General features: G+C 39.9%; 1 protein-coding gene across 3 annotated transcripts in view; it reads right to left on the reverse strand.

Moving 5' to 3' along the window:
* The window catches only part of SH2D4B (SH2 domain containing 4B), a 55,672-nt gene extending 45,927 nt beyond the window's left edge, over positions 1-9,745 (reverse strand). The window contains exons 1-2 of one of the 3 annotated variants that reach the window (XM_050976466.1): positions 9,562-9,745; positions 829-843 (exon numbers count right to left, since the gene is read on the reverse strand). In XM_050976466.1, the coding sequence (XP_050832423.1) occupies positions 829-843; positions 9,562-9,745 (199 nt within the window). The remainder of the gene's footprint in view (positions 1-828; positions 844-9,561) is intronic. The other 2 variants (XM_009087514.3, XM_009087513.3) reach the window with 2 other exon arrangements.
* Positions 9,746-23,705: the final 13,960 nt, after the last annotated feature.

Here is a 23,705-nt window from a genome sequence, read left to right on the forward strand (position 1 = left end):
AATACAAAAAAAAGGAAAAATTCAACTAAATGTAAAAGGAAGAGAAGGTCCTGACTAAACAACTTTGAAATATAGATGAGAAGGAAGCAAGAGAGCCTCATGTTTCCTGGTCAGCAGCAGGCTTCTGAGCCCAGTCACAAAGCCTAATGCAGAGTCAAGAAACAAAAATTAAACCTCTTGAGCCCCAGTCTTGTGCCTTGACCACAAAAGTACTATTTTCTTCTTGGAGAGAGTGTGACAGGCTGCAAATAATAACCTTAAGGAAGCAGTGGATATCAAAGTTAGTCTGGATTGGAGAGTAGAAATGGAAGTATAAGGAAGAAAGAAGAAACAAGCAAGGCTTTATTAGGAAAATTTACTGAATAATTCACTAGGTCTTTGCCATCCCTACTCTTCCACCATTTTTCACCAAAAACAACTTTGTAGCACCAAAAGAAGACAACATAAACTTTTGAAGTTCTTTTCATCTGAAGCTCATCCATGAATTAGCATCTCACATGGAGCTCCTCTAAATCTACACCCATACTGCTTTGAGACCTATAAACTGGCTTCTGGCTCTTACTCCAGACAAATGCCAGGTGAGAAAATGCAAAATCAGCATTGGTCTCTCCAAATTGCAGCACAAAAAGATCACAGCAAAAGCTTTCTCAGAGACCTAAAGCCAGAACCAATTGCAACTCAAGTTTGTACATATAAATGCACACAATCAAAACTAAGACCAAATCATGTTTTTTATTTGTCTGCTATTTGCACAGCCAATTCTATAACAGCAATGAAAGTGTAAAACAATGCCCTGGAGAGCAATTGGAAACTAGAGCTCTCACCTACAAGACTTATGAGGCTCTGCTAGGAGCACTCATGATCCCACCCACAGAGTGCTGGAGTGCTACTGGAGCTCAGCCATGGGGCACCATGGGCTGCTCTGGCCTCCGAGCTGCCCCAGGGCCAGCAGGGCATTGTCACCTCATCTCTGCCATGACTGAACACTGCCAGGGAACAGCGACACTGCCTGGATACCTGCAGACAGAGAGAAGCAGGTATCCAGCAGGACAGGGAATCCCAGCTCAGGCACACTGGGTTCCAACCCTATCAGCTCAGACCTCCACAGAGGCTTAGAACAGCACAGACACACCAAGGAGACCAGAGCCCCACACTGCTTCTGCCAGCTGGAACAGAGGAGCTGAGCCACTCACTGGGTTTAGGAGTTTTATGGGTTCTCGGCCTCCTTTTTTACATCTCCAAATAAAAGCACTTTGAAAATAATGGTAATTAGAGCAAATGGAAACTTCTGGAGTCAGCTTACTCTCTCCAAGCTTGATCACCACTGCTTTAACAGTTAGAGAATCCCCAGCAGTCCCCATTTGTGATCCATCCCCAGTGTTTACATGGGAGCTGTTCCAAGAACTAGAGGCCTGATTTGGTGTCAGGATTCCCAGCTGTGCCATCACCCAGTCTGCCTGCTTAGTCCAGCAAAATGACAGAGAGCATCAAGCACCCTCCTGCGTTTCTGTGCTAGGTAACACCACAGGGTGAAAATTCAGAAAATTATGTAATCGCTGATTTATGATCTCAAAACCATGGGACAGCATTCAAATTCTGCTGAATGTTGTACTAAAGAATCTGCTATTTCCATGAACAGCCTCATTTCTCTAGGCTTCTCACCATAATTCTCCTGCTAGAAAGCTACAGATCTCTGCAACAGCAATTGACTGTCCTTCCTCACCCACTGGGAAGCTTTGCAGTCACACAAGTATCTTTTGACTGTATACAGAAAACATCTCTATTCTTTTCTCTCTCTGGGCTAGGAAAAAATCTCCTGAAATTTATTAGGCATTTGAAATGGGCTGGATGTGCATTAAAAGCTGATCAGCCTGATCTACTTTTGCCATGGAGAGTTAACCATAGCTCGTGGAGTTTGCTGTGTTTGTAGGGTTGTGGTTTTTTGTTCTTCTGTAATTCAGTTATCTGGTATACTCTGGTCTAAGCACAATGTCCTTTACTTGAGATTTCTTGGCTTTCCAATCAAATTATTTTTATGGCTTCTTTAAAGTAGAGGCTTGAGTTTTGCTAGTCTGCGGGGTAGATGAGGTTCCATTCAGAGTTTCATTTAGCTAGAGGACATGTGTTAGAAGCTCATTGATTAGGATGAAAATGAGGATGTGAGCTTTAGGCTGTTCTCAATTCCTTGAGCTTAGCCAACATAAGTATTGAATTATCTTTTTTTTTTTTTTAACACACAAACCAAATTTAATTTCTTTCTAAGGAGAACACCTAGGAAATTTCTGTGAATGTTTTTGAGAGACTGTTCAAAGGACAGAATGCCCTTCTCAAAACAATAACTGATGTAAATCCATTAAAATATACAGAGAAGAACTAGAGAGTAATGAGGAAAGTAATGAAAATAACATCCTCCCACAATAAACTGAAGATCTACAATTAATTTGTGTTCTGCCTCTGCTAATTCTATGCTTCGGAGCATAGAATCCCTCTCTTCCCAAAACATGTTCAAAAAACCCCTTCATTTCAATTCTTAGAAGAATGGGGGAAAATTCTGCCCCTGACATTTCAATTTACACACCTTTGAATTTCAATACTGTGTTATGTGCCTTTCCGTTGAGGGGAGGATTTGCAAAGGCAGAAAGAAATTCAGCTGATTGCATTAATATATCAATAAGGATTGCAGGATTTCAGCATTGCTGAAAAATCAGCCTTTTATGGCTCTCCAGCTGCTTCCTGATCATATAACAAACTCAATCTTCTGTTTATGGAATTACAGCCTGTTACCATGGAAATAATTATGCTGCAATAAACCCCTGCAGCATCAAATAAAGGAAGAGTGACTGAAGAGAGCAAATATTAAGGGAGGAAACAGTTACATAGGACTCTGGTAATTAACAAATGTAGCAGAGATAACTGTACACAGCACTCAAAGGTAAGTGGGTTTGCATTAGGACATGGTATGTATATATGCAACCCATACAGAGGGGTTTGCATGTTAGAAACCAAAAAGAAGAAGAAAAAAGAAACACAGAAATAAAATACCATTTAAGCTGCATCTGCCCAGTACATTTCAATTTTGTGGCTCCCTGGCCAAGGCACGCTGTTACATGTAACAATTTTGTAATTGGCGCTATTTCAACTGAGAGATAACATTCAAAACTCTTTCTTAAAGACGTTTTTCTAACTCCTGGTACAATCTAGAGGCAGCCCTTTGTCTGTCCACTTTAATGGCTGACCCTCTCACTGAAAACAGCATAAAAAAATAGGTAAGCATCAGAGGAAAATTAAAGGTTTTAAAATCATTCTCATCAGTATTGCTCATTTGAGATTTTTTTCTTCATTAAAAAATTTCAAGAACATAGCACCATATTTTTTGATTCTTCATTCAAACTGAGTCTTGTAAAGTGTAAAACCTATATAGAAGGCTTGGTGTCTCTCACAGACCTATCACAAAGCTTCCAGGTTTCCCCTTTGAGAATAAAATAAAACCATGTCTGCATGGCTGCTTCAGGGTCTGCTGGAAACTCAAAGCAAGAGGATAAGGGCTCTGTGTCACAGAATGAACAGGGAGCTATGGATCATTTTCTCTACCAGGCTCTCCTGATTAATGCAGCATGCCAGGTTTGCACTGACTCCTTTTGTCAGGCACACAGGAGCACAGAAGCAGGAAGCGCTATACCCTACAGCGAGGCTTTTTAGCACCACAGCAAATAAGTGGACTCAAATGTTATTGAACTGCCATCAGTGCCTGGCTAAATCCACTGCTGACTTGAACACATTGAGTTTTCCTGTACCTTCCAAATCCTGCTCTCAAAACCAGGTTCCTTTGTCCTTGAATGTTTTAGTCATTTATGTAAAAAAATGGCAAAATCAGCAAGAAAATACTGAATTAGCTTGGGTAAATCCCATTCTCCCCTTGGCCATAGTTCTGCCCTCTTTCTATATCAAGTATTCATGAGTTTGCAGACAGCCACAACCTCATATCATTACTGAGGCACAGTATGTGGGAGAAAGTCCAACACTGCCGTGTCCAGATAGGCCGAGGAACAGGACGCTGCAGAGAAACACAGCGATGCCCTCTGTGCCAGAGGCTCACTAACCCAGCAGCCTCTCTCACAGAGTGCCTGATGCCAGATGTCTCAGGGAGCACGAGCACTGAGAATTGCATGTCTGCAGGAGAAGGCCCCAGGTAGGCAGCAATATTCTGCTGTCACTTTTCTGCAAGACAGAGAAATCAGCTGCAGGACTAGATAGAAAACCAAAAAGCACAGACTTATTGCTGATCATAGGAGGTGAGAGAAGTCCCTCTGGATTTGTTCCATCTGGTGCATACCTAGGTCATCCAGCAGTTGGAGGTCTCTTGATAGCCCCAGGTTCAGAGAACTGATTTCAGAAGCTGCTGTCTAACCAAACCTCAGCACTCAGACACACCAGGCACAGGCCCTGAGCAGCTCAGTTCTGGTCCAAGGTACAGAGCATAACAAAGCTGCAGGATATCTCAAGCTGCTCTACATTGTGAGTGTTACATTAAAACTTATCCAATGACTTCAAATTAGGTGGCTCAGTACCCTAACAAAAACTGTTTTAATGTTGTTCCTGTTCTGTTGTTACTTTTCCATCTATATCCGAATGGGAAACAAAGGACAGGACTGTACAGAATTCAAGATCACATAATGCCAGAAACTTCAGAAATACTGAGGTCTGATGTCCCTGGTTAGATCCATATCCAGTGGTACAGAGAAAGAGACACTGAACACTAACAGGAGCTTGTCTCCACAGGAGATAAAATCTTAGCTAAGTATTACCAGGGTCTGTAGAGGCCTGAGCATAAATAAGGAATACATTTCAAAGTTCAAAGTCAGAAAAAATGTCACTGCATGTCCACCCACTGAAACACATGCTCACTCACTGGCCTTCCTCTGACACTGATGTATTCTCCAGCCATCCACTTGGTATATTTGAGATACTTGCTTCCAACAGCATCATCTATTCTCTAATGACCTTTCTAACACAAATGTCATTTAGATAGATAAATTATTTTCTAGCCATGCTGTGATAAGCCTACCCTATTTTCTCCCAGCTTCTCTTGTTAAGGACAGGTAAATAAGAGCATTTACAAATAGCTCCCATCTAAGCACCACGAGCTGCCGTTCACAATGAATAAATAGAAGAAATAACAGCAGCAGACCAGCACTGTCTCCTCTCCCACATTACTGTCCTTCAGCTACCTAATGCTCAATAGTTTTTGAGATCTCATTTTGGGAATGCTGGCAGCTCTGTATACTGCATCAGTGTCAAAACCAAAATTGGCAGGGCCCTCTGCTTCCTCCCAGCTCAGCTGTAGCGGCTAAAGAGCTCCTGCCTAATCACATAAACACGTTTCTGTGCGAATTGCAAAGCTGCCTGTCAGTCAAATATCAGAAAATCCCAAAGGATCTTGAAATTCTGAGGAGGCTTCTCACAGTGATTTTAGCACAGTAGGAACATGCAAACTGTTTTTTTACAATGAAGATATGTTCCTGAAACATCTGCCCAGGACCAATCTGTAAGTGAATTGAAGGTGGACTTCCAAGAATTCAGCTCACCTGTGCTGCTATTCCAGCACCAGCTAGCAGCCATTATTCAATTAAAGCTACAAAAGATTTCCTTTACCTTGAATAAGCTCACAAGTTGCTGTCATTTTGGGAACACCCATATGATGCCCAAATTCTACTAATAATTTTAGGCAAGGTACAAATAGCAAAAAAAACTACGAAAAATTTATTCACTATAGGAGTGAATATAAAAGGAATACTTAATTCTGAAGTGATGTTTATACACTGCTTCCCTTTAGACATCAATCTATGATTTTTAATTGGCAAAGAAATTAAAACCATTGAATAATCTGAACACATTTCATTCACCCTCAAAGTGAAATAATTCCTTCAACACTGACTCATTCTGATACTAATTTCAATTTTAACCTTTCCTCAAGACACATGGAACCAAACAATCCAAATACAGAAGCAGGCACCATTTAGCATTACGTTTTGCAGGTGACTAATATTATTTTTTTTAGAAATTAAGAATAAGATTTCACAGATTGGTGCACTATTTGGCTCGCTAAACACTCTTAACAACTTACATCTTTTTTCATGGCTTGGACTTGGTTGTTTTCTAAAAGGCAAATTTCACAGTACTGAATAGGACATTTATGGACAACCTGCTCTCAGTGGAACTGCTTTAAAAAACAAGGCAGATTTGGGGCCTTTGGTAGTTAGTTTCCAAACAATTAAAAAATGATCATGTTAATGAGCAGTCCCTAAGTCTGCTGATGATTTTAACTCTAGCACAAGGCCTTTCTGACTTGCATATGCCAAGCTTTTTGCCCCCAGCTCTGCACTTGTGGTTTCCATAGGACAGCATACTTAAAACACAAGAACACTTCATCCTTAAGTCATTGTCAGAAATCAAAATTGAACTCACAATAACTGCTTTGTTTTGAAAAAGCCAAGCCTTTTTTTGTGCTGCTGGATACACACATCCCACTGCAGCTAAGCTCCTGAATCCATGGGGAATTGCAGCAGCTGGGGTATAGAACTCCAGATCAAGCAGAAGGCACTTCTCAGAGCATTTTAATTAGAGAAGTGCCCATTAACAGCTTTTGTTCAATCTCATCATATCCCATCCCAAAGAGATAGAGAGAAAAGTTTTCATATGTGGCTATTCAAACTTTGAGGAAAGCAAAAGGATTTGAAAGGCAGTCCTATAAAGATAATTCCAGTTAAATTAGTATAAAATTATTTTATACAAATGCTATGTTGTATTCACAAACAACATCTACATTTTCAGAAATTCAGAACAACATTAGCAATGTTGAAGTCTCACATCTATTCTACTCTTTCAGGCTACAAAAATATCTATAAACTCAGAGTAACTCCTGGTCTAAAACAAGTAGCATGAACATAAAATGCATCATGCAGCAGAGTTAAAACCAAACCCACAGATTAAAACCTCAGATCTCTCAGTTTCAAGGGAATAAAGGACATGTAATTGGAGTAGCTTTGCATCTCTTGGTAGCCACTAATTTAAAACAGGAATAAAACCACTTTATATTCTACACTGTGTAGCAGGGGAAAAAGGTCTGGAAATCCACTTATATATTAAGGGCAATCTAAAATTAAGAAGCTTCGAGGTCCAAAAAAACATGATGTCAATTGTCTTCTAGGAAGAAAATATTTTAAGATAAAAAAATATTATTGGCATCTACTCTGACCCCTTGAGTCTATAGGCAAGACTATTGCACAGTAATTACTACTTTATATCCATAATTTGCAGTTGGTTTTTTTATGTTTTCTGTTTTAAACAAGAAACCATCTTCATTGAGAGACCATTAACATCACATTGTGGAACTGTGCAGTAGAAATCAATTACAAGTATCTGTACAGTTAATGATCAGCACACCTGAAAGAAGTTATATTTTCCAACTCTAGTGCACATCAGTTCATGAAAGTAAAAAAATATTTCCAGCAGAACCACATGCCTGACTTGCAAATCTGATTCCAATAGTTCTTCACTACAGTTCTGAAGAAAGTAGAAATTTCCTAACAGTGGGCAAAAGGCAAACCTAAGCAATACCTTTAATTGGCAATTTAAGAAGGTAAAATGGAAATGGGTTTTTCAGAAATTTAACTCAATGTGTATTTGTGACTACCTTTGTCAGAGCAAATATAATCTATAGGGTACTCTGCTGCTCTCCTTTCTCCTATTACTTACTAATCAGAAAATTACTTACCCAGAAAATGGTCTCCTGTAGTAAGAAGCTGAACAGGTTTAATGTATAATTTATATATGGAAATGTAGGTGTCAACACTGTGACAATTCATCAGATAAATATTTTTGCAGTTAGAGTTTTCTGTATCTGTCTCCCTCAAAGAATGAGCACGATACAGTTATCTCAATGATATGATGTTGTTTTGGTGTGTGCAGATGAACTGCATTTTTAATTTTTTTCTCAGCTAAGAATCAATCAAAATCAACAAGGCTTTTGCATTGTATGAGAGAAGCTGTTCTGGTGCCATCCCTCCCAAGAGGGCCATTCACAGTGAGAGCACTAACATGAAAAGTCTAAAAATTTAACAGAATGACGTTTCCCAACATCCACCTTGCCTTCTCTGAGGTGTCATTTTCAACTCCTGCTATGGCTGACTAGAGTGTTCTGGTCATTCCCCCTTTGTTTGAAGGCTACTATTGTAATTTAGTCTAGTCATTCCATGCAGGTCTGTGCTTCAAGTGAGTCTTGGAAAATAGTTTTGCTTTGAAGCAGTTTTCTAATAATAATCTTTGAATTGATAACTAACTAAGGGGCACTTTGTAAGGTTCAGAAACTTTAGATATTTCAAGCCTAACAACTGAATCAAACAGTGTCTCTGTATTGGGGTGTTTCTACCATGGGTGTGTTCAAATAAGCAACATTTGAAATGCTGATTGCAGTCCCATAACCATTACAGAGCTTTCTCAAAATCAGCTACCTGAAGTTATTAGAAACTTTGAATATTCAAGCTTTAATAGATTTAAAGATATGATAAGATCTTTGGCAGGGAAATGAGTGGTTTACATATCTCTGTGACATCTCCTTGTTGAGTGAGGAATCACTGTAGTTACATTTCCAAGATGAAAACGTTTTCTGTTTCACACCAGCCTAACAGCTTCACCCTATGAATGGGGGAAAGAGCTGGAAAGGCACTAACTCAGAGAAAAGAGCAAGGAACTAAGTATTTCTGTTTACTTGGAACCACTTGGACCCAAGGCCAGTCAGTTGGAAAAAACATTTGGAGGAGTTAGTTTCTGATGCTTCTTCCATCATTGTCCTATTCTCTTTTCAAGTCAACACACACATTCAACATTCATAGCAGCCTTTGGGAGGAGCTCCATATTTTAACTACATATTGTATGCAAACACATTCATTCTCTTTGGTTTTGGTTGTTGACTTGCCACACTATTATCCTATTCCCTATACCATCTCTTGGAGACTATTTATTAATACAGTTGAAAATTTTGTCTCATATAGTATGGCTCTTTTGGTATTACATTTATTCACAAAGAGCCCTTCATAACAAGCTCAAATTCATATTTCAAAATTGTTTCCTACTACAGCCAGATGGAAATATTTAATGCCAAGTCAACAAACTGCAACAGCACAGGCTTTTGCCTGACCTAGATTCAGGGGTGAGGATGTCAGGTGATAAAAAAAAAAAAAGGCAAAAAGCCTTAGGAGTAGAGGAGAAACTTGGTCATGATACATCAGTTACCACTGACAGAACATCAGCAGTGACTCCTGACTGAAACAGGCACTTCAAAACAATTCCCCTTACTCCATCACTAAGATACTCCCAAAACAAAGGACCAGCATGGAGATACAAGGAGCAGGAACATGTTGCTTTTGCAGTCCCAGACTGTCATTTTGCCTATGGGGACAGCGGGCACTCAGCCTTGCCATCTCTTCCAGATACCTGCTGCACCACTGGTTGCAAGCCCACCATCCCCAGCTCTGAAGCATAGAAGGAGGTCAGAAATCTTACTCTGGTTGCGCCTTGCTGTCTTTCTCAGCACAGCCTCCTCCATTCGGGCTTTTTCTTCCCTTTCCCTCCAGCGCCTCAGCTGCTCTTCTCTCATCTTGTAGAATAAGATCTGCTTTTGCTCTTCGTTCAGCTCTGCCAGGAGCTCAGGGTCAATATACATATCACGCAAAATTTGCTGCAGCATGATGGTTCCAAAAAAATAAAAATGAAAAAGACAAGGAAAAACAGAAGAGAGAGAAACCTGCTTCCAGTTATACCCACTACAGTGACAAAAGCCGTCTGATGGCACTCCAGAAAGCAAACTGCAGCAAAGGAGCTCTCCCACACCTGCCTGCCCAGGAGAGGTTTGATTCCTGCTCTGGCCCTTTTTGTGCAGGCATATTCTGCTCCTTGTCTTGACAGGAACAAAGCTCTTTTCTTATCTCATCCTCCAAATGTAGGGACAGGTGTCAAGTGAATATAAGAAAAATGAACAGAAAAGGCTAGGGAAAAAACAAAATGAAAAGGCTGGGAGAAAAAAGTGAAAGTCACTTGAGTGTTCCTGACTGCAAGCCAGTAAAAATAAGGGATTCTTGATTGAACCCAGCAGCTTTACTCCCTTGAGAGAAGGAAATTCAACATAAAAAGTCTCAGAGTTTCAGGTCAAGCAGTTCCCTTCAGCAGCAATACACTCCCAAGGGCGTGAGCGTTGCCCAGGGGTTTAATGTGATGTCATGGTTAAAGGTATCACCTACACCAACAATATCCATGTCACTTTGGGAACTGATCTCCCCTGATAAGAGAGGAGTTTGCATATTATTTCTCAGTCTAGCCTGTTAACCAGACTGAACAGAGTAAGGCATGTTAGAGGTCATAGTTACCTGGTGTTGACACATACTGTCATGCAGTAAATTGACCAATATGCTTCTAAAATTTAAAGCAGACATTACAAAAACCACAAGAATCTTGTTATCACTTTATAAATAAATCAATATGAATTAAACAAGACTAAGTTCTCAGCAATTCACACAGGCTATGCAAGCCCTGATGTTAATTCATTTTCCACTTGGTGACTGTAGAAAGCTACAATGCTGCTTTTCCTGGAGATTATATCTCTTTACTATGCAACAGTTTAATCAAAATCAGCAAAAATAATATTTCAGCACTAGGGCCAGCAGCCACTTAATTATGTAAAAAGTCCAAACCAAATCAAAGCCCAACACAATAAAAAGCAATTGCTCTGGATTTGGGAGCCTGTTTTCACTGGGCAGGGGCTCAGCTCCTCTGGGGAGGGATGGCACATTGTCAGAGGGGGCTGCTTTGTGAGACAAACCAAAGTGTGGCCACTCAGAGACACAACAAAACACAGATCACATCAGCAGGCTGAGCCACATCCCACTGCTTGATTTTTAAACAAGGAGGAAGAGAAAGAGCAGGCCTATGTTTCCTCATGAGAGGAACCTGCTTTATAGATAAGGAGCTATCAAAACCTGATATAAACCTGCTTCATAGATAAGGAGCTATCAGAGCCCTGTATGACTTCCACGACCTCATATTCAAAAACATTCTGCTAATGCACCTGTATGTCCTTCTTTAGAGGAATGTAAAATACTATTGCCCGAATTTAGATGGAAAATCAAACTGATATAAACCAAAATTCTGATGAAGACACCTTATCACCTGGAAACACAATGCCAAAGATGCTGGAATGATGCCTTCAGCTGAAATGGGATTTCAGAAGCCATCATGTATGGGCTGTAAGGAGTGTAGTCCACATGCTATGCTGCCATTCAGGATTGGTCTTATGTACAGATTTTGTCTCCTAAAACAAAATGCTTTTATTATTACTATTATTTTTTAAGAAGTGCAGCTTGGCAAGAAAAAACCTAGAGTAAGAAAGATATTGTTATGCTTCTCTATTTTACTTAGTCAGGTATACAAAGGGGAGACCCTGAGGGGTTTGGCTTTTGTTTCCCTGCTTCTATTCAATTATATTAGAACTGTGCCTCCACATTTTGGCACTAATTGAAAAAGACTCGCCTTTGCAAAGGCTTCAGGGCAAGCAGTTACACTGTTTTACTCATTTGTCATCATTCTTTATTTTATTTTGCTTGACTTCACAGACCAGAAATTAAATCCTGATCAGAAGCTATCACAGTGCAGAGAACAAACTCTTCATCATGGATTATGTGTTTTTGAGCATGACAAGTAGCACATCTCTGAACAGCATTCAGCTGCAGAAGCGGCTCAGGATGGAGATACAAGACAGAATGCAGAAAATATTCAGGCAATGTTCAATGTTGAACATTGTAATGTTCAATGAGCAACCATACAAGAAAAACTGCAAGAACAAAGAGATGAAATGACACTTCACGAACAACCCATTGCCTGAAGATTATTCAACAAAAATATTTGAAGGTGGTAACCAAATGATTAAGTGGAATTAATCTGTGTGGGAATTATCCTTTCTTTAACAAAATAAAAAGTCACATGTGGAAGAGTTATCATCTAATCACAGCAGCAAATTCAATCAACTTTCTTGTTGCAGATTCTCTTTGGGTTACAGCAATCCCAAAACAAAAAACTGGAAATACAAAGGAGAAGAAAGATAAACATCCCACCCGATACAAGCCAACATCCAAGAGAAGTAGAAACAAACATAAATTTTGCCATTAATTTTTAACCTATTAGACACTGATTCTCATTGCAGTTCATGTTTCCACAAATATTCCAAATACCTAAGTGGAATTAACACAAAGAAATTATCATCATCTCTCCTAATGGCTCAGAAAAGGAAGCAAATCTATGAAATCCAAAATAACCTTGAAGAAACACCAAATCTACTATAACTCTTGCTATTTCTAGGAGTAGTTCATATTTTGTAAAGTGATGAGCTTTGCAACTCCAACCAATGTAGAATCAGAAAACTTAGGGATAGGAAAAAACTCAGGCAAAACAAAAACCAAAAAATTTATTGCACGGTAATTATTCTCTCTCCCCTTCCTTTCCCAGGCTAAATTAATATATAGATAAATTCATGACTGAGAAGAGCAGGGAAAGTTGTGGTAAGGATGCCTGCTTCCTGATTTTGGCCATCCATCATCTTTTCACCCTTCCTGAGAAGTATTTTGAATAGTTTAGTTCCATTGCTTTTCCACCTTGGATACCCCTAGTTCCATAGTCCAAGCTAAGCTAATATCATTACAGAAACATTACAACTCAACAGCCTATGCACAAAATAAAAGTGACTATTAATGGAGTTCTTTGTTGGCAGTTATTGTCTTAAAATAATTGCCACAAAACTTGATGCTCTAATTAGTAGCAGTCTCTGCAAGGAGCCCAGAGCTGTTTAAAATTTAAGTTTGGAGCTTTCTTTAATCTTAAATGGCATCTTCTGGGACTAGACACACTCTGCCCCACCTCTGGGATAGCATCTTTCTGGCTAAGCACTCCTCAACACTGCCACTAGAATCCATCTGTTGGGGAAAGGGGAGGGAGGGAGGGAGGGAGGGAGAGGAAAAGGTACAGAAAAAACATTTTCATTTCATTTTTTAAAGGGAAGTCCTTTATTGATTAAGGGCTGCAAATCTCTTCATCCATTTTCTTCTGAGCATGTGCACCTTCCATTCCCTGAACTGAACAGCTCACTGGCAATGCTGATTATTGCTGAGCCAGGAGAACAGCATTTGCGTTTTATGACCCAGCCATATAATCTACTCTAGCCATGTAATTTACATAAAAATATTGTGCTATAACCTACACATTACAGGGAAGAGAGAGCTGTAATGCATCTTTCTCCTTAAAGATTTATATGATTAAGAAAATATTAATTAAAAAATATTTTCTTAATATATTTAAGAAAAAACCCAGTAAAGAAAAAATGTGGCAATCATGTTTTCCAGACTCTGAACTCCATGGTCTTAATCAATTTCTTGTGGTTTGTGTCTTTATATTTTTCATTTTTTAAGAGGAAGGAGCATGCAGAATCTTAATTTTTCAAGTCCTGCTGTGTCAGCATCAAAAGAAGAACAGTAGAACCTGGAACCGAATGGTGCAGGAGAGTGTAAAGGGGAAAGGTAAGATTAACATTTGGTTGAGGTCTCCAAAACCCTACAAATCTGTCACTACAAAAGCAAATGTTCTTTGGCATTCCCCATGAACTAGCCTTATGTCTGATTTGAAGTTGCTGTTAATTAAAAGCTAGGAAAAAAAACCAAAAACCAATTGAGAACCATCCCTTCCCCACCTCCTCTATCACAGATGGGCGCAACAAAACCTGCCTGGTTTTCCTCCATTTCCATAGTCAAGTCTGTGGCTCCCTCTAAGGGCTGAAATGAGTTTCTCAGCAGCACAATCTGCAGCTGGGTCAGAATGATTGTTTCCCTGAAGCTGCTATTCCATTACAAAGTGCCACATAAAGCAAAAATGAGGGCATGTTTTTCCAGGCCTTCCTTTTCGAGCTCTAGCATCAGTAAATCAGACTGCAGCATGTTTTGGAATATGGGCAGGCTTTGCATGCTCATCATCTTCTCTGTACTCATTTAAGATTGCTATTCCTGCAAGGCACTGTGTTAACAACAAAGAAAAGGAAAATAAAAATAGAGATATGTATAGAAAAATAAGAATTAAATAGATAGATTAAAACCTCATATTAATGAAATGAAATGCAGCAAGAAAGCTATAAACCAATCCATGAGAAAATGCATCTTATACTGTCAGTCTTCCAGCTGCAAGTGAAACTTGCTAACTGGGGATTCTAATAGTGCAATGAAGATTTACAGTGGCAGCAGTCTCGTCAGATAGATGGGTTTTGCTTGGTTTTATTTTAATTCAAATCTGTTATTCCTCAGGCCCACACAGAAATCAGACAACCACAGTTATAGAGAGCACTGACAGTAGGGAAAGCAAAGGGATGGGCACTAACACAGAGAAAGCAGTATTTGCAGTCCAGGGCTGCAGAGAGTAAAGCCATCTGTCATTACTCCAGTCTCCCAAGGTTAGTTTTGTACTCTGCAACACTACCTGCCCTTCAGAAGAAGTCCCATCAGTGATTATTTTTGCCTGGCACTGTGGCAATCCTAACCAGCAAGATTACTTTAGGGCTATCCCTTTGTGTTCTGTGCCACAGCTGTCACAGACACAATTACACTGGAGGCTGTGATGCCTTCAAGGTTCAGCACAATTTATTAGAGATGTGGGGACCTGAGTGGAAAGGACAGCCCTTTGATTTTTCTTCAATTTTATAGTAGATATTCCAAATTCTGACCTGCATTATAAAGGTCTGAGAAGTATGTAGAACAATATATACCTGATGGTTATTGCTACTACTACACTAACAATAGCAAGACACAACAAAGAGCTGTCAAGTCCCATCATAATTTTTCAAATGGAGAATGAAGCATCCACTATTAAAATAATTCAGAATGAGAGTGAGTAAAGTAAACCGAACAGAAAAAAATAAAAAAAACCAACAAGGTTCCTTGACAGAGTTCATCTGAGAAAACATGGTAAAAAGGCTACAACCAGTGTTCCCTAAACCAGACAGTGAAGAGAGAGACTTTGGAGAGGAAGGGCAGAAGATGATGACAGAACACTCCCACACACTGCAGTTAACCAGAACAGAGTTCTTGGTACTTCACCAACCTCTCCCTGGGATTGTGCTGTCTAATTCAATTGGTGTGTATCTCATTGACAAAACAGTAATCAAGCTCCTCAGATTGGGCTCTCAGCTACAAAGCGGGTGTACTTGGTTAGCAGGCAGCAGGCTCTCCTTGGGAAGCAATTACAGCTCACTAAGTGTCTGCAGGCATCTAACCTTATCAGATGAAAAGGCACACTGGTAACAGCCTCCAAGAACTTCCTTTGTTCAAAGAGATATGCAGAATGCACTGCCTCCTGCTCTCCTATTTCCACTTCCTTGCTCACTTCAGGACATTATATTACACTGTATGGAACACAGTCTGTGCTTGCACTGCACACTACAGGCCAGGTCTGTGCTGGGTAAGTACAAAACACATCAGCCCATCTGTTTCTCAGCAGAAGTCTCCAATGGAGACTGAAGGAGGCCATCCATGACCCTTCAAAGTAGAAATGGTTGCCTTTCAACTCTGGAGTGAAAGGTTTTCCTTAAGAGTCTATACACCTTTTCTTTTTATTGATTTACCTCTATCTGATCTTTATAATGATCTGTTAACCAAGGAGGAAACTCTGAGTGCAGACAGCTGCCTAGAGAATATTGCTGTGGTCTGCTTTTCTTTCCCTGCCCCTCAGCACACACCTTTCCAAAACCAGCTCTCTGCATAGCAACAGCACACTTATCTTCAAGCAGGAATTCAGCATTCTCCTCCATATGAATTACTTGCTTTGTGCATCCACAAAGCCCAAAGAGACCTTTGAATTCCATGACCTAATTGCTACATGAAAATATCCCACCATTTGGTATGTTTTCAGTGAAGTTCATTACAATGAGCTACCCAAGAGACATCATGCTCTACATTATGCGAATTTCTTCTCTCAGATATATATTAACTTATGAAAATGCTCAGTAAGTTCACTTTTTTCCATCTCACCACAAGTGCATCAGAACATATCATGTAAGAGCTAATTTTCTTTAATATACTCCCTGGTACCATTCAGCTGCATTATACATAATGCAGCAGTTGTAGCATATCAATTTCACATCATATCAGATACTGCATTATGGCAGCTGAATTGATTACTTGTGTAATTGAAGGGCACCGGTAGGAAAATTTTTAATCATTTAAGTGACTCATCAGCTTTATATACAAACTATCTTGCTTTAGTGGCACCATGCAAGTGACCTACTCTCAGGCCATAGCATTTTAAGCCACTTCTTATTCTTGTGATCTTTGCAGTACAATCCTACAGATTTACAAAAGGCAGAGCATAAACTGAATGTTGACTGTGAAGGATTTCTTTTGACTATCAGACTCCTGTTTGCAAGACCTAATAAAAATCCAGCTAGACAAAAGCAGTTTTGTTTCTGATGGGAGTTTTTGTGGGTCTGTTTTTGTTCTGTTGTTCTTTTTTTAAATTGTAATATTTCACTCACGGTAAGAAGCCAGCCTTTTCTTTGTTTTCAAGGATCAGATGGAAAAATCCACAAACACTTTATTTTGTTCTTTTCTTTTCAGCTTCACTCGCTGCCCACCTCTTTATGTAGCAAAACCTCTGCTGCAAAAAAGTGCCTAACTTGCTGCTGCAGATCACATGCAGCACTTTGCATGTCCTGACACTGAGGTGCTGTTCAAAAGTTTAAAAAGCAGTACCTAAAGGATTTTGAAAATCCTTCCCTTATACTTGAAGTCTTACTAAGAGCTTCTCCACTGCTGTCATTTACCATAGAACAAAGAGCAGCTCAGGACATTCCTGAAACTTACTTAATTTTTATTTTTTTTTAAACTTTAATCATCTTCACAGTTTCAAACCACAAAACCTGGATTAAGCCCACTGGCTCATTTTCACAATACAAGCCTGCATAGCTTTGGCATTCATGTCTGTGCTCCATTCACCTGACAGAAAATACCATTTTCAAAGCTATTTGCAAAATTATGACAGATCCCAGTTTCACAATAGGGATGTGTCCCTATCAATCCCTTATGGCAGACTTATGAAGTAAGAGCAGCTCTATTTCATTCTCTCTGTGCTTGTCCTATCCTCAGTCATGAGAGGCACCTCCTCATTCTTTTCCAACAGTACCGTGCACTGCACTTCTCCAGGCTTTTATTTTCTAAGTTTCTTCTTTGTATATTTCTATGTTGCTTCCTGCACTAAGCCTCTGCCCACTATCAGCAGCTCCTGCCTGAGAAGGATGACCAGCTCAAGCAATTTCATCCCTGCTCCTCTCACTGCAACTGAGGACTGCAGTGTTTTTGTGGCATCCCAACTTTTCCCTCTTCCAACAGGAAGATGAGCCCCTCTAAAATCCCTGTGACCCAAATATGCAGAGGCAATAAATGCCAATATATTAAATATATTGTACAGTATGACCACAAAATTACTAAATATAAATATTTATGACTAAATACTCCGAGTTGATTGAGGAATTTCTTCCTACAGAAACTCTTGCTTTAACTGACACTGTACCATAGAAGCTAACTCACGCAAAGAGACATTACATGAGTTGGGTAAATATTCTAGCCACTCCTGAGTAACAATGGATTCAGGCAGGTTATGGATGCTGCTTCAGGTCTTTCTATCCTTTTAGCAAGTCATCTTAAGCCACCTTCCTGCCCTCAGTTTAAAAAAAAATTGTATTATTTTTAACTGCCAAACAAGTGTTTGGCAGTTAAAAATAATATGGCACATGTATATGCCCAGCTCTCTGTGCCATGGCCACTCTCTGTGCAGCCCGAGGCCCAGCTCTCCGTGCCATGGCCGTGCCCGTGCAGCCCGAGGCCCAGCTCTCCGTGCCATGGCCGTGCCCGTGCAGCCCGAGGCCCAGCTCTCCGTGCCATGGCCGTGCCCGTGCAGCCCGAGGCCCAGCTCTCTGTGCCATGGCCGCTCTCTGTGCAGCCCGAGGCCCAGCTCTCCGTGCCATGGCCGTGCCCGTGCAGCCCGAGGCCCAGCTCTCCGTGCTCATCACAGACCTCCCAGAGAAGCTGGGCTGATGGTGCCCTGGAGGATGCTGCTTCCTCCCTGCTACCCCTGCAGGTAGAAAAGATCCTTTATTGCTCATGAAACCAAGCAAGCAGGTCAACTTCTTAAAGTAAAGGTGAGCTCAGGGAATTCATCTCACAGTCACCATAAACAGCACTGTGGCTCCAAGGGTGAATAAAGGAGGAAGACCTGATCCCTCTGATTTTACTGGTAAAATGTGATTAATTTAGTAGAGGTGGGAGTTTTTACATTAATACTCTCAGGAGTTTCAACTCACTCATCCAGTAGGTTACATCTTATGGATACAAGCAGTTCCTTTGATTAAATTACACTGATAATCAACAGTCTCTCAGTGAGATGACCCATACACTGACATGAAACAGGTTAGTGAGAACTTGATAATTTTTCACTACTGGCACCACAAACAGTTCTTTGTAAACTAAAATAACCATCAATTCTGAGCCCCAGAGTGCTGGAATGAGCAACATGAAGCCACCCCATTTTCTCCTATGAAATTCATAAAGGTCACAGATCTGCTACATTCAGCCTTCAGAACAAATGCTACCAGGATAACTGGGTGAAGGTATAATGGCTTGTGATGATCAAAATGATCCAATAGTCCCTGCAGGCTTATTTACTACAAATCTATAAATTCACCCAAGAGTGAGACAGACTGCTCCTAAGTGGAGCTCTCATCAAGCAGATCAAAGAAGTCAGCACTTAAAAAGTATAAATGCCAGAATGCACTGGAGCGATGCTGGACTTGTAGTGAAAATTTTATTTTTAGTCTTTAATTTATTAATTTAAACTAATAATCGTTATAAGCATAATTATTAAAGAAAACATATTTTTATATCCCTCTCTAAATTTATTGGAATTCCCTGCAGAGATTGTCACCAGCAGAGACCCTACTCTGTTGGCCCAGCTGTCAAAGAAAATATAGACTGAAGCAAGCATTTAACTTTATGCTGTATTGTCAACTTTAGTAAAATCAATGGGATTACCTAGACTGTGCAATATTAAAGAGCTTTGTAGGTCACTGAAGATATGGGATCAGACATTGCATTTCCCCTGAAAAAGCACAGTAACTACCAGGGACTATTATGTGATATGCGTGGGAGTAGGATAATATAGGCCAGATTCTTAGCCCAGAAATAACCCTTTGGAAGACACGGGGAAGCTCACAAAATGAAGCAAACTTTCAGCTGAATGGCAAAAGCTACAAAGATCCTCTAGAATAGGGGGATTGTTTGGAGAAAAGATGCACACATGCAGGTCCCTTTGGGCCAAGAAAATGTACTGTAACAACCTGGAGGCTTCTCTAGGCTGTACAGGAGTTTGAACTGCCCCAACTCCACTCCAGGCCTTTCCCACAGACTCCAAAGCTATGCAAAGAGTTTAGCTCAGCTAAACACAAAACTGGTACTGGTGATCATATTTTACTGTATTTTCTTCCTTTCTAATCAGCCTCTTCTTACAATCCTACAGGAATACTCAGAGACTGTAGTTCTTTGGCTGTTGCTGTTCCATTACAAAAATGCTGCATTAAAACTTATTTTCTGGAAATAAAAACCATTGTAGAGCAAGCTGGTCAATACTTGCATCCTTTAGGAGGGCTACTGCAGACATTCAGTATGTAGAACAGGGACTAAATGCCTAGAAAAAAAGAACAAGCTGCAGGAGGATGCAGATGGTTGATACAGGAAGTCAGTTTAAGGTCACAGCTGAATTTAAAAAAAGAAGGAGAAAGGAAAACTGTCACAAACTAAAAATAAAATAAACAGACAACACTGCTTCAATAAAGCAAGAGCCTATATTTTAACCACTAATATTTCATTGTAATTTAGATCTTCAATCAGAAACTATGCTGGACAGGTGAAAATTGTCAAATTGCAACCAAATCCAGATTTCCATGATGCTTGCCTCCCAGAAATTCATTAGCTTCTCAACTTACTATGATACATTTTGCATTGTGAAAAAATCCCCTTTTTCTAAATTCAGTTGTAGGTTGAACACAAAGATGCCTCTCTGCTGCTGGTATATCACTGTATCTTGCAGCTCTTACATATAACAAAATAGTTTGTACCATTAATGTGCACTATGTGATCTCCTTCGCTCACTATGTGAGCGAGCAAAGATATTTTGTGATTTTTTTCTAAATATTCAATAAACAAAATCATATATGAGGATATGTTTCTGTATTTACACACTCCTTTATCACACAAGGATTGTAAAAAATCATATATGCAACTCCACTCAAAAGAAAAAATCCTAATTTCATAACTTTTCATGTCTAATTATATATTGTCATCACCAAAGTGGATGAGATTAAGAAAATCCACAACAATTTCAGAAGAACACACTCTGTTCTGAGCATCATAAATACTTGCAGATATCTTTCCCTTGTCATTTCTCTTTCTAAGTTCAAGTGTATTAGCAACAAGTCTTTTTTGTGGATTTACAGGCTCTTCTATGCCCTACAAAGTCAAAAGTTAAGGTAGTTTCAATTATTTCTGGTTTTCTTAGGGAAAAAAAAAAACACTGCAAATTTTAACTTCCAAGCAATTTTATAATACCGTGAGCAAAATGCACAAGCCCTTTTCTCTGAACAAAGAGGGTGCTGGATTGCTTTGCTGCTCTTCAGAACAGGGAATTCTCCACTCAAATGATGGAGAAGAGTATTTCATTTCAGGAATCTCTCACAAGGAAAAAGCATGGGTTTGGTTGGGTTCTCTGTATCTTCTAGAGTCTCTCCAAAGGTGAGTTGGGAATGATCTTCCAATATCCCTAAGAGAGGACTCTGGTCATTTTTTATACAGCTGAGCTGTAGGACCTACCTGCATCTTTCTCTTGATATTACAATTTTCACTGCTTCAGGAGACAGAGAGCTGGAAATAGAGCAGCTCGAGTCAGTATTCATTCACTGGGCTTTGAATCTGTCTCTTGAGGCTCAGCATGTGCAACTAAAGGAGAACCAGCCTAAAAAAACCTCTAGCTGTTAATGAAAACTGTTGGAAGCAAACCCTCAAATACTCAGAGGGCCTTAGAAAGAACTGGCACCAAAAATTAATCTCAGCAGTGAAATTTCTCTGATCTCCATTATAGACCGAAAAAGAACAGCAGGATTTATATAACAATAGGTAATTAAAATGTGGCAAAGATAGTGAATATTTCACTAATGTTAGTTCTTGCGCAGTTGTTTGCATTTTGCAGTCAAATACATGAGTTCTCTGAGCCTGACAGAGATAAAGCATAAATAACTGAATCTAATACCTGCTTCTAAGCCTTACCCCTGAGCAATAAATGTACTAATTTCAGAAAGCAGGGTCCAGCTTTCCTTTTGTACTCTACATGTTGTCACACATGGATGGAAATAATTAGCATTTATCAGAAGGTTTTTGGCTCAAAAAGTTCAGTGAAAGCCTAAGTATTTTGGACACATATCAATAAACATTTCATTAAGAAAGGGTGGTGGGGCTAGGTCTAGCTATGCCAGTGAGATATTCTTATTGCTCTGGCCCTAATACTAAAATCTGGATGTACCTGAATTCATTCCCATCTAAACCTACACTCAGCAGACAGTAGGCAGAACAGAGATGTGTGCATTGTAGCCCATTCCCAAACCAACTTCATGAGCCTAGCTGGGCATCTCTGCAGCCTTCTAACTGAAATACCAAGGTCTCAATTCCAGAGATGATACCCCAGCACAGCTCTGGTTGTAGAAGCATAAAAATTAAGATGAAATGTTGTAATGTAAAAGAAAATGAAATGTCAAAACATCAAAAAACTTCTCTGAAACCAAGCTTCTGTTGTGTAGCCAGCCTCTATTGTGACACATGTTATGAAGCAAATTATCTATCTTTTTACTGAACTAGACAGGAAGAATGAAAAATCTATAGCTAATTTAAAATCTGCCTGCTCCACACAATATCTAAAATATTTTCCAAATGCATAGTGGCAGAACAGTTCTCCTAAACAAGGGATTTGCTCATTTGCCCTCCAGATCATCATTGATACTCCCTTAACCACTGCTTAGTCTCTTAAAAAGTTCATTAATTTTCTTTCAGAAAGTTTCTTACCAAGGTCCTGAGGAAAAAAAAAAAAGGATTTGAAAGTAAGTTACATGAAAGGACGTGACATCTCCGAGCCTCAACAAAACTAGGGAACCCATGGAAAAGTTCTCTCTTTTTTTCCCCCCTTTCTTTTTGCACAAGAGAGTTAATTTCTGACAGACTAGGATTTCTATTATGCTAAACATTACAGTGAGACAGCCAAGAAATGAAAAACTGGCCTGTACTCATGACAAGAAAGGCTTCCCAGGTAAAAGAGAGTGGCAACGGTCTGTAATTATACTGTCCTTTGGTCACACAGATCCCCAGCTCCTGCCACACAGAGCGGAGCTCAGGAACATGCACCAAGATAGCTTAGGCTATACTGCCTACATGCAATTCACAGATTTCTTATTCACCACAAGGACTCATTACCTAATTATTAAGGCCTCAGTGCTCCAGGGAGAAAGGGAAGTATTAGCTCTGCTTTAACCCCTTCAACAAAAACCTACAAAGAAATAAATCTTCAAACAGCTGTTCAGACACAGCTGCATCAGTGCAAGTCTGTGCCACAGCCTCTCAAGAAGCCTGAGGACTCCTGTGGGCAGCAGCAGCATCTGCACAAGCCCCCCAGACTGCCACAAACACACAGCTGCAGCATCTGCACAAACCCACCAGACTGCCACAAACACACAGCAGCAGCAGCCTGCATCACAACAGAGGTGGTGTTGGTCCACTAGGACTGAAGTGTAAGACTGGCAAAGTAGAAGTGAAACTCAAGAGGGTGAATGACCTCCTGGACTGAGCTCACAGAAACCATTCATCCCAACAGCACTCCTTAAAATGTTGCAGAAGTGAAGGACAGTCAACCCAAATCCACTGCACACAGAACTCTTACAGCACGGAGTGATTTGGCCATCCTCCTGAGACTAATGGTGCTCATGCCTTGGAGCTAACCTGACCTTCTTCCATGACACTGTTCCAGCACCAAACAAGATTAAGAATAGTGTTTTGAAAACTCTGAGAAACATTAGCATGTGGGACTCATAAAAGTGACTCACACAGAGTAGAAACCAGAGCATTGCAGCCTTACCAACTTGAATCTTCACATACAAGCTTCCAGACTAAAGTTAAATTCTGCCAGGATCACAAACTATCACATCTATTCCTGTAGTAATTTCTTTGCTTTCCAGAAGCATCTCTTAGTAATGAGGACTGAAATGACATTTTCTACCTTCCCCCTTTTCTTAGAAAGGGTAGTTTCTTTCTAGTTCCAAAAATCACAGACTTCAATTCCATCAAGTCTCTGACCATTACAGGAATCTCAAGATAAGCTTCTTTAAAATGTGAGTCAAGGGAAAGGCAGGATATGGTGGTGTTTTTTTCCTCCACTGAAGTTACTCAGGTTGACAGGCATCTGATGCTTTCCATTTAGTATTTTTATTCTGTACTAAAAAGCATAAAAATCTGTGGGTGTATGTATATTTTTAGTGCACC

Source organism: Serinus canaria, chromosome 6 (assembly GCF_022539315.1).
Source record: "Serinus canaria isolate serCan28SL12 chromosome 6, serCan2020, whole genome shotgun sequence".
NCBI lineage: Eukaryota > Metazoa > Chordata > Aves > Passeriformes > Fringillidae > Serinus > Serinus canaria.